At 40.7% G+C, this 12,309-nt stretch overlaps 1 protein-coding gene across 1 annotated transcript; it reads left to right on the top strand.

The window, feature by feature from the left end:
- The first annotated feature begins 8,987 nt into the window (after positions 1–8,987).
- Positions 8,988–10,713, top strand: LOC138901581 (uncharacterized). Its single transcript, XM_070189354.1, has 2 exons — positions 8,988–9,109; positions 10,377–10,713. Exons 1-2 carry the CDS (start codon positions 8,988–8,990, stop codon positions 10,711–10,713), a joined length of 459 nt encoding a protein of 152 aa, XP_070045455.1.
- The last annotated feature ends 1,596 nt before the right edge of the window (positions 10,714–12,309 follow it).

The following is a 12,309-nucleotide window of genomic DNA, read 5'->3' as shown; positions in this document are numbered from 1 at the left end:
AGTTTCCACTTGAATGAAATGTGCCGACTTGGTCAGCCTATCCACAATCACCCATACTACGTCAAATTTCTTCAAAGTCCATAGGAGCCCAACAACGAGATCCATGGTAACACGTTCCCATTTCCACTCGGGAATCTCAAGTCTCTAAAGTAGCCCGCTCAGCCTCTGATGCTCGTACTTCACCTGCTGACAGTCCAGGCACCAAGCCACATACTCCACTATATCTTTCTTCATTCTACTCCACCAATAGTGCTGCCTCAAATCCTGGTACATCTTAGCGGCACCCGGATGAATGGAGTACCGCGAACTATGGGCCTCATCAAGAATCAACTCACACAACCTATCTACATTGGGCGAACATATCCGTCCTTGTATCCACAACACCCTGTCATCTCCAATAGAAACCTCCTTGGCATCGTCGTGCCGTACTGTGTCCTTAAGGACAAAAAAATGGGGGTCGTCATACTAACGCTCTTTGATGCTCTCAAACAAGGAACACCGAGAAACCATGCAGGCAAGAACTTGGCTGGGCTCCAAAACATCCAATCTCACGAACTGGTTGACCAAGGCCTGAACATTCATGGCTAGTGGCCTCTCTGCTGCCGGTAGATATGCCAAACTGCCCATACTCTCCACTTTTATACTCAAGGCATCGGCCACCACATTGGACTTCCCGAGATGATACATAATAGTGACATCATAGTCTTTCAGCAACTCTAACCATCTCCGCTGCCGCAAGTTAATATCTTTCTACTTGAACAGATGCTGGAGACTCCGGTGGTCGGTATAGACCTCACATGGGACACCGTACAAATAATGCCTCCAAATCTTCAATGCACGAACAATAGCTGCCAATTCCAAGTCGTGGACAGAATAATTTTTCTCATAAATCTTCAGCTGCCATGACGCGTAGGCAATTACCTTACTGTCTTGCATCAATACCGTTCCAAGCCCAATATGCGATGTGTTACAATACACAGTGTAAGACCCCGAACCCGTAGGCGATACTAACACTGGGGCTATAGTCAAAGCAGTCTTGAGCTTTTGAAAGCTCGCCTCACACTCCTTGGACCATCTGAAAGGAGCACCCTTCTGGGTCAATCTAGTCAAAGGTGTAGCAATTGATGAGAAACCCTCTATGAAACGGTGATAATACCCGACCAAACAAAGGAAACTCAGAATCTCAGTAGCTGAAGACGGTCTGGCTAACTCTGAACTGCTTCAATCTTCTTTGGATCTACCTTAATCCCCTCACTCGACACCACATGACCCAAAAATGCCGTGGAATCAAGCCAGAATTCACACTTGGAGAACTTTGATATAACTTCTTCTCCCTCAATGTCTGAAGCACGATCCTCAAATGTTGCTCATGATCCTCTCGACTGTGGGAGTACACCAAGATGTCGTCAATAAACACAATGACAAATGAGTCAAGATATGGCTGGAATACACTGTTCATCAGATGCATAAATACTGTTGGGGCATTGGTCTACCCAAATGACATCATTAGAAACTCGTAGTGACCATATCGAGTCCTGAAAGCAGTCTTAAGAATATCCGGATCCTGAATCTTCAGTTGATGATATCCTAACCTCAAATCAATCTTCGAGAACACTCTGGCACCCTGAAGCTGGTCGAATAAGTCATCAATATGCGGTAATGGGTACCTGTTCTTCACTGTAATATTGTTCAGCTGTCTATAATCAATACGCATCTGCATGGAACCACCCTTCTTCTTCATAAACAAAACTGGAGCACCTCACGACGAAACATTCGGCCGGATGAAACCCTTATCAAGCAACTCCTAAAGTTTTTCCTTTAACTCCTTCAACTCCGTTGGTGCCATACGATATGGTGGAATAGAAATGGGCTGAGTGCTCGACAACAAGTCAATACCAAAATCGATATCTTTATCGGGTGGCATGCCCGGAAGATCCGCTGGGAATACATCTAGGAAGTCTCTCACTACAGGAACTGACTTAACGGTAGGAGTATCAGCACTGGCATCTCTCACAAAGTCTGGATATGCTTCGCACCCTTTCTAAACCATCCGTTGCGCCTTCAAAAAGGACACAACTCTATTAGAAATATAATCCAATGTACCCCTCCACTCCAAACGTGGCATAGCAATGCCACAGTCTTGGAGTGATAATCCAGAATAGCATGATAGGGTGACAACCAGTTCATGCCCAAGATCACATCAAAGTCTACCATATTGAGTAGCAATAGATCAACTTTGGTCTCAAAACCACCAATAATAACAACTAAACATGACCAATACACACAGTCTATAACAATAGAATCTCCCACAGGCGTGGACACATGTTGATACCCAATTTTGCCCTCATATTTTATAATGTATTCCGTATACTTTCAAAATATCATTTTTGCACTTACAAGGGTCATATAAGTATTTTCTATAATTTTTCATAATTTTTAAAAGGTTTTAAAATTGATTTTCTTACACTCAAATTGTTCAAATATTTATTAATTACTCTTTAAAATTATTTTGTGGTGACTTAATCATCCGAATTTATTGTTTATACCAGTATATATGCCTTATAATATTTTACTTCATTTTATATAATTATATTTGCATTTTTATGCTAATTGCATAATTTTGCAATAATAGCCTATACTTTTCAATTAATTGTATTTGTCATTTATTTAAGGTCAAAATAATTTTTTTATAATCTTCAATTAATGTTTTAAGCATTAAGTTTCATAAATAACATTTTTATATTTTTATTTAACTATTTTATTAAATTATTTTCCCTTAATTCCTTGTATTTAAAATATAGCCCAAGTTATGCCAATTTTCTGACCACATCAGTGGCCCCAAACACCCCAAATCCCTGGCCCAATTTTTCCAGCACAAACCAGACGACCCCTTTAATTTTTAACCCGGCCGGGACTCATTTTCCAACTCGCCCCGCCTCTCATTCAATCCTGGCCGTTGATCTCAAAGGATCAACGGCCCATAGCCTCTCCCTCACTTTTAATTACTCCAACCCATGAAACCTTAACCCATTTCCCCTCAAATGGCCGCCCCAAAACACTCTCAACTCCCACTTTCTTTAAAGAAACCCTAGCAGCCGCCTCTCCTAATTCCCTCCCTTATTCCCGTTGATAATGGGATTCCCTAGCAGCCGCCTCTCCTAATTCCCTCCCTTATTCCCGTTGATAATGGGATTCCACTATTATTTGCTTACCATATCAATGTTTCTTCGCAACTGGTCATACGTTTATGGTATTACTTAGGTACTTGCTCAATTATGGCAAGTGCGATCTCTATATCAAGCTGGAATCAACCTCAATCTTGGAGATTTGAACAATATTCCGTCCATATACATGAAGGAAGACCTGATTCTTTATACCAATTGGCCGAGTTTTGAGTACCGAACCCTAACTAGGATTTGGAGTTTGATTTCTTTCCTTTTCGGTTACTCTACTGATTGCATGTGACTTTTTACTCGTTCTTGTTTGTGTTTGCTTGATTTATTTCCTTATTTACTCCCTAGATTCAACACTATATAAACCCCATCCTCTAATTCCTTTGATAGAATTTTACAATCACTGCATTATTCTCTCATTCTCACTTATTATACTCTAAAACTTGAGACCTTGGTCGGCTGAAAGCCAAGGCCATTCGAATTCAATTGTGTTCTTTCTCAGTGCGAGCACTGCCCGGGGTTTATTTGAAACCCTTGGGAACTCTGACGCACTGAGATTTTGGGGATTCTAATGTTCTTTGCTACTGCTAATCGAATTGCTGCTGGAAACTGTTCTTCTCATTTGTTTGTTCGTTAATTTGTAACTGGTAAGTGCATTTGACTCTCGCAATTTCATTTTCGATGAACCAATATGCTACTATATTGTCTCTGTTTGTAGTCCTCTTTGCTTTGAAGTTATCCTGTAGCCTTGTGCTCCCTAGCATCAGAACTTGCCTAAAGCTCTAAAATTTTGATGCACGCCCATGACCTCTGACTATCTTAAACTGACTTAGCCTAATGTATTTATGTATGGCTGAATACTATCCTGCTGCTTGTCAGGAGTTTATCTCCCTGCTTGTTTTAGATTCTTGTGATAGATTAATTCACGCCCAGAATTTGTACTAATGCATTACTTCCTATTGAGTCATTCCTGTACAACTTGTTAACTTCTTTATGGTTGATCTATGCATGTAACTTCCAAATGCTAGTGTTGCCTGAACTCTTGAACCAACATGACATGTTTTCTTGCTACTTGTAAAGTATAATGTATGCTCCTCATTTGTTCAAGTCTGTGTTCTTCAAATATTCCTAAGATTTCAGTACATAGCCTTTTCTTCTATGTTTAATTGGTCTAAGTCTTGATGCCTACCTATCCTGTTAATCTTGGTAATGTCCCTGAACTTTGGTATTATGATCGATGCCCAGCATGTTAAGTTTTCTCATGTTCAACTAGGTGATTGCTTGTCAACTATTGTAGACTATGCCCACTAGCCTATTTGTCATGCTCGTATCATCACTAGGCTCCCATTTGTTCCTATCCTTGATTCTGCTAGACCCTCATGTCAAAACTTTAATGTCTAAAGTCCTTTAGGCTAATTCTGGATCATGCTTACTTTGCAATTCTCTTTGGAATGGTTCATTATCCTATAGTGGTCAATCCTGTCGCTCTTAAACTTTCTCTCTGGAATTACAAGCCTCAACTTGCCTCATATGTATCTTGTGTTCCTTAACTAGATATGTTGTTAGCTATAGCTTTAAGAATTAAGTGTTTAAGCTGTCTAGTTAAATTCTATAAATAGTTTGTCACTTCTATGGCTGAATTTGGCATCCATTTGGGTAAGTAAGTCATTCGTTTGGGCATGGTATGTTGGACCTGCTATGGTACGGAAGTCTAGAATGCACTGTTCGCCTTGGAGTTTGGGCATGCGGTCCATATGAAGTCCTAAGCCTATTTGAAGGACCAGATGTGTTACTGGGTTATTCTGTATTCGTATTTGGGTCTATAATCATTCAATATGGTCTGTAATAATTTGTAATAACGAATGATGGGGAGATTAATGAAAGGGGCTGGGGTATTCTAATACTAGAATGAAAGGGTAGAAAACATGCATATAAGGTCTATGTGTTCTATTTGCTATTACGTCTAGCATGCCTTATTTGTTATTTTGTTTAGTGTGTGTTGCATACTAATAAGAACCATGCCTATATGAATCATGCACACACTTCACTTAACCTGTCAAAAATATGTCGACTCAAGTAATTACTACTCTGTTTCCAGGTCTACTACTCAGCGCTTTTAGATAATATGCCTATAGGATACAATAATGCCATGCCTTTGCTAATCTAGATATCATGACTATAAGGTTTTAATGATTGATCAACTGCTTTCTGTTACTTTTTACTGCCACACTTAGATGACATGCCTATAGGGATAAAGTGTTATAAAATCAAGTCAAATTGTCAACTATTAGAAATCCTGCCTATAGGATATTTATCGACGCTGCTAATCCTGTGTTTTCAAGCAACTTCACTGCCTTGTTATGCAACTATTAGAAATTATGCCTATAGGATATTATCACCTGCCTAAGATGCATATCTATAAAAATCAGTACTGGTAATTCAGAGTTCTGGGTTTGTTTTCACTACCTTATCACGCAAACAAATTAGAAATCATGCCTATGGGACTTGTAACGCTTTGATCCACCTATACGTTAGTCCAGAAATTGTAGCACTGCCTGTATAATACTGGAATCATATAGAAAGCATTCCTATAGGACTTAATGATTCAAATACTCCTTAAATATTCTACCGCATAACCAGAAATCTAATCGCATGCTTTTGTGCTTATGTGTGGAGGTCAACTTGAGCCTTTCATTACTATTATGTGCAATCCTATCTGTTTTGAATGTCGCCTAGTTTTATCATTTTGAGCAACCTAAGTAAAGTCTAGAACCATCTAGTAGTAGGTCCAAAGCTTCCCGGACCATAGGCATGGGACAGGTAGTACACGCATAGGATACGGTTTAGAATTGAATTAGAGCGCCTTTAAGTAATAACTTCAACATAGTGATTAGGTAACAGGAGATGATGGTCTGTGCCCGCTGAATAATATGAGCAACCCTTACCCTAAGGGAGTTGCGAAGTATTATTTATGTTGCACGGGGTGATCCTTTAGGCTAAAAAACTTAGGTCCCCATCCTTTTATATACTTGTCGTTCACACTTAGTCATATATCAACGCAATTGTATTTCTTGTGATTTCGTAAGACTTGTATCAATTAGTCATATAGTTAATTCTTATGTTATAATAGAGTTTTCAACTCCTACATCTTTCTTTGTTTATTTGATCACCTAGCTTAATTCTCTAATCCACATAGTTTAAATTTTGGCCAGGTACCACAGTTGTGGACCTCGAAAAGTGCCTAACACCTTATATTTGAAGTAATTGGAGCCCTTACCCGATCTTTGGTGGTGTTGACTAGTCAAATAGAGTTATTTACAAATAGGTGCCCTAACGCACCTTAAAACCCGTTAGGTGGCGACTTTCTTTTAATACCCATGTACGCGACAACATGGCGACTCTGCTGGGGATATACTTAGGCTCTTACCATAACGAAATTGAATTATGTGGATTATTTCCCTTATTCTTTTATATTTGTCTAAGTTGCTATGACATACACATCCCTTCTCTTATTTTCCTTTATTTGTCTAAATTTCTATGACATGTACATCCCTCCCCTTATTTTCCTTTATTTGTCTAAATTGCTATGACATGCACATCCCTTCTCTGTTTTTCCTTTATTTGTCTAAATTGCTATAACATGAACATCCCACCTCCGTTTTCCTTTATTACTATGACATGTACGCCCTCCCCCGCTTCTTTCATCTTGTCTAAGATTGCTATATCATGACTCTTCCGTCCCTATTTCCCTATTTGCTTCATTACGTTCTCGAACATTTTCATAAGTTAACTGACTTCTCTCTTTTGCCTTTCTTTTCTTTTATCTTCTTTTCCTTCTCCTGTTCATCTTTACCATATTATTTACTGTTTTATGCACTTTTATCATGCAAATACTTGACAACATGTTACTATTTCTTCATAAAGCATGCTCCACATCATACTCCACTCATGCTTATTATCAACAGAGCGGCGCTTGATGAGTGTCTGCGCTTTACTGAAAACACCCTTTTAAACCAGAAAGGCTTATTTGCGGTAGACTAGTCGATCATCGGTGCAACTAATGGTCCCGTGCCTTTCCCTCTCAATTTGTCCACTTGAGAGTACCAGTCTAGACCCTTTTAGAAACCCCACTCTAATTTGAAATATACATGCATCATACTAAACCTAGTACGGATTGAGGCGTCATTGACGTAACAACCCGCTTAGATAAACTTTTTTCAAAGTCCGACGGGATTTCCATAATCCCAAAGGACACCATCATGTTATGTGCATTACTTGGAGAAAATATGCCAATATGTTGATCACTATTGTGTAAGTAGTCGAATCAGGAGGGGGAAAGGCTAACCTTTGTTTGTTTGTAGAAAATGAAGCATGAAATCCCCAGTTCGGTATGGTAAAAAATATCCTGCCTTTGCTAATTGACTGGTGGAAAGACCTTGCACCTTGTGATAAAAATCATGTGAGGAGAGTACTTGGTGACCTGCCATCTTTTCTCAACATTCGACCAAATAGGGAACTGATCGAGGATGCTACCATGTTTTGGGATGAGAAAAGAGCTGTTTTTCGATTTGGCAATATAGAAATTACTCCTCTCCTGGAAGAAATAGGGGGTTTCGCCAAGTTACCATGGGTTAGTCCGGGATTACTGGTGCCAGAAAATCGCACTCCCCTCGGTTTTCTGAAAATGTTGGGTGTTAAGAAGAATGATGAACTGCTATATCTAAAGAAATCATACATCCCTTTTGGGTTTCTCTACGAGCGTTATGGGCATAGAAAATCGTATCGCCTTCATCATGATAAACTAGCTATTACCTCTTTGGGATGAGTGCACCGTCGACTTTATGTTTTCATTGTCTGCTTCTTGGGATTGTTGATATTTCCAATGCAAGGAGGAAGGATTCATACTCGCTTAGCCATGGTTGCCAGGACCTTAATGGATGGCATCAAAGGACAGACTTACACTATCATCCCCATGATCCTAGCTGAGATGTACCGTGCTCTGGATCGGTGCAAGCATGGGTTCATACACTTTGATCTATTGCTACAAGTTTGGCTGCTGGAACACTTTTAGAGGGGAGAATATCATCAAGAGCTTCTATAAAGGCCACTGAATGACTACATAGCCAACTATCACCCAAAGAAAATGACGTTCATTCCAGACAGGCTTGCAAAGCCTGGAAATGTTGTAGGCTGGGTGCGTTTCTTCAGCAAACTGACAGACGAGCAAGTACATTGGATGTTTGAATGGTTTCCTAGTAGTGAGTTCATCATCAGATCAAAAGAAACTACTCACTTAGTACTGATCGGGCTGTGAGCCATCTACCCTTACGTTCCTATAAGGGTAATGAGGCAAGCTGGAAGAAAACAAGTCATACCTCGGGTTTCCAACATGGTTCAGTACAAGGCAGATTTCAAGGGAGATGTCATCCCATTCAAGTTCGAAGCGCAACACATGTGGAACCAAAAGATCATCATGGAAGGAGAAACTATTGAGCCAGACAGGTATCACGTCGGCTATATGTACTACTATCTATCATGGTTAGAAGACGATATAGTTGGGGACGTCAAACCAGGAGTCAATCTGAAGGATAGGATCATAGATGAAGTGGCTGAGGCACATGTGAAGTACAAGAGGCTACGTAAAGGGTGTTCGAGTCCGAAGCTAAGCATCTGAAACAACATAAAGTGAACATGGAGGCGATAAGAGAATGGAAAGAGATTGCCACTAAGTCGACAGAAAAGTTCGAATACTTGGAGCAAGGACTGATGGAGCTAGAAGGGAAGATGAGAAAGAGACTTTGGGATTGTTAAGGCATGGACAACGATGAAGGAGGAAAGCTGGCAAAGCCTTACTTATTACTGGACATGCGCGATCTGGGAAACATGATTGATGGGGTCAAGAGAGCCAAGCATGGAGAAGGTCCTTCAGGGACCAAGTAGATTAGGAGTGATGTTCTTTACTACTTTCTAGTTTAGATTAGATTCTGATGTAATAAGGCTTAATGCCATTAGTGATTTTATTATTATTATTGGATTGTTTTGGCTTGTTTCCACACTAATGAGATGAAGCAAACGTTAGCATCAATTTTCTCCAAGTCTATGTGTTGCTTAGGCCTACCTCAGGCACAATGAGGTCCCCCAAATTAGGACATGAATTATTGCATGACATTTGTGAAACATGTTTAAATATTGCAAACACTCTTTTATTTCACATTAGTGACTTAGTTACCTTTATGTTTTTTATTTTTTTTATTTATTCCCATTTCCAAAGGTTGGTTCGTGCATACTAGCATCATCAGCATACCACACTAGATCCAGAGTCCTCCACCTCCTCCTCGACCTAGCGACCCGAAAAGTAAAGGCAAGGGCAAAGGGAAGATGAATGACTTAAGTGGTATCCGGAAAGATAATGCTACTACGGTAGAAAATGTTGAAACTTCAGATGGTAGAAGCACTCTAGAACAGAATGAGTTGGTCTTACGTTTGGAGCAGAAAATCCTGGAGCTACAGGGTGAGCTTGAACAAGTCTAAAATCTGGCAAACCTTTCCCTTATCTCAATGTTCCCAACATCAACCAGCAAAACCCAACCACTCAAAACCAAACACCACCACAAAACACACAAAACCAGAATCCACCACCCATAGCTCTGAATCCTCCCGCACCGCACCAGTATCATAATTTTGCGCCTCCCCAAAATCTTAACCCACCACCAGTGCAAACCCCTAAACACCACCACCATTACCCAATTCAATACCCGCAAACCACTACTTATCACACTCCCCAAAATGCACCACAACCTACTCCAAATCCCCAAAACTCAACCAATAATCACCTACATACCCAAGTTCCAGGAACTAATCAAAACAATCTGATATATGTGGAAATCTTACCCTATACCCTGCAGCAAATCCTATACATACCCGATCCAACTGAGAAGGACCTGCTCATTCGAAACATGGCAGAGGAACTCAAGAAACTTACAGGAAGAGTCCAGAGTGTTGAAGGTGGTAAAGGCGTTGAAGGTTTAAACTATGAAGATTTGTGTATTCAGCCAGATGTAGAACTGCCAGAAGGTTACAAACCTCCCAAGTTCAAAATGTTCGATGGCACTGGTGATCCGAAGGTGCATCTGAGAACCTATTACGACAAGCTCGTAGGAGTGGGTAAGAATGAACAAATTCGCATGAACTGTTCATGCGCAGCCTTACAGAAGACACTTTGTCTTGGTATATCAGTCAAAACCCAAAGAAATGGGCAAATTGGGTAAGTATGGCATCAGATTTTATGGATAGATTCAGGTTCAATACAGAGAATGCGCCAGATGTTTTCTATATTCAAAACCTCAAGAAGAAGCCGACAGAAACCTTCCGCGAGTATGCTACTCGTTGGAGATTAGAGGCCGCAAAGGTAAGGCCAGCACTTGAAGAAGAACAATTGAATAAGTTCTTTGTTAGAGCTCAAGATCCACAGTATTATGAGAGGTTGATGGTCATCGAGAATTACAAGTTCTCAGACATCATCAAGTTGGGGAAAGAATAGAAAAGGAATCAAGAATGGGATTGTGACTAATTTCGAGGCGCTGCAAGCCACAAATAAAGCCTTGCAATCAGGAGAAATTTCAAAGAAGAAAGAAGTGGGTGTTGTGATGGTAGTCGAGGGTCCTAAGTCTCCCCTCACATACCAAAAACCTCCACCCACATACCAATCCTCACCCCCAAAATACCAATACCCTACCACCAACTACCATACCTATAACACTCAACCTGCATACTACCATTCACCTCCACCCGCCCACCAAAATTACCCAAAGCCATGCCCAAACTTTGACCACAGAACTCCCAGACAATACACCCAAATTGCTGAGGCTATAGCCCAACTGTATGAAAGACTGAAGGCTGCTGGTTACGTCACCCATATTCCTGCTGTTGCTGTCGAGAACCATTCCCAGTGGATCAATCCCAACAAAACTTGTACCTATCATTCAGGCATAAAGGGTCATACAATTGAGGAGTGCCGCATGTTAAAAGACAAGATCAGGCATTGATCAACACTAAGGTTATACAAGCAAAGGAAGACGCACTAAATATCCGTAATAACCCTCTCCCAGATCATAGGGGTGAGAGAGTGAACATGATATAAACTAATGAGGAGTGGGATCAGGAAGGATCCATCGGACTCATTCGAGAGGGAGATACTCCTAAAATATCTTCAGTCACCCTCACACCAGTTGTGGTACAAACCCAGGCACCATTTGAGGTCGAGGTAGCTATACCTTTCATTGTCATGGTAACTCCCACACCATCTTACAAGTCTGATGCCGTCTCATGGGATTATGTTGTGGAAGCGAAAAGAAAGGGAAAATCCAAGATGGAAGAGACAGGTTCAGTGCAAGGTGTGACCAAAACTGGCACAGTTTACACACCTGAGAATCTGAGAGGAACGAGCAAAAAAGCTGCATCTAAGTCGCCTGTTGTTGAGACAAGCACTGACGATCTTTGGAGGAAGATAAAAGTAAGGGAATACTCTGTTTTTGACCACCTGAACAAGACTCCGTGCAGATATCCATTTTATCACTGTTGCAAAATTCAGACGCACACAAGAATGCCTTGATGAAAGTGTTAAGTAAAGCTTATGTACCCGCCGGCATCACTAGTGGAGAGATGGCTAACATAGTCGGACATGTACTGGAGAGTCACAAAATTACTTTCCATAAGGATGAGTTACCACCAGAAAGGTTGAATCACAACAAAGCATTACACATCACAGTGCAATTTGAGGACAAGTTCATTGTCAAGGTCCTGATAGACAGTGGTTCGAGCCTGAACATATGCCTACTGACCACTCTGAAAAGATTAGGTAAAGTCCTGCATGAGATACAGATGAGAAGCATGAATGTGAAAGCATTCGATGGATCTCAGAGAACCACTATCGGAGAAATCAACCTTGATTTACAGATGGGTCCGACTTGGTTTGATGTCGAATTCCAAGTACTAGATATATCTGCTACTTACAACCTATTGTTGGGACGACAATGGATATATGCAGCTGGGGCAGTGGCTTCTACTCTGTACCAGGCAATGAAGTTCGAGTGGAATCCTCAGGAGGTGATCATTCATGGAGACGGAAACAACCCTA

Source organism: Nicotiana tomentosiformis, chromosome 11 (genome assembly GCF_000390325.3).
Source record: "Nicotiana tomentosiformis chromosome 11, ASM39032v3, whole genome shotgun sequence".
In the NCBI taxonomy this organism is placed as follows: domain Eukaryota; kingdom Viridiplantae; phylum Streptophyta; class Magnoliopsida; order Solanales; family Solanaceae; genus Nicotiana; species Nicotiana tomentosiformis.
The sequence above is the reverse complement of the archived record's forward strand: the minus strand, read 5'-3'. Positions and strand labels throughout refer to the sequence as shown.

Coding starts and splice junctions, on each gene's coding strand:
- LOC138901581 (XM_070189354.1), top strand. CDS start 8,988: ATGGACAACGATGAAGGAGGAAAGCTGGCAAAGCCTTACTTATTACTG. Junction 9,110..10,376: donor GAAGGTCCTTCAGGGACCAA/GTAGATTAGGAG, acceptor GTTCATGCGCAG/CCTTACAGAAGACACTTTGT.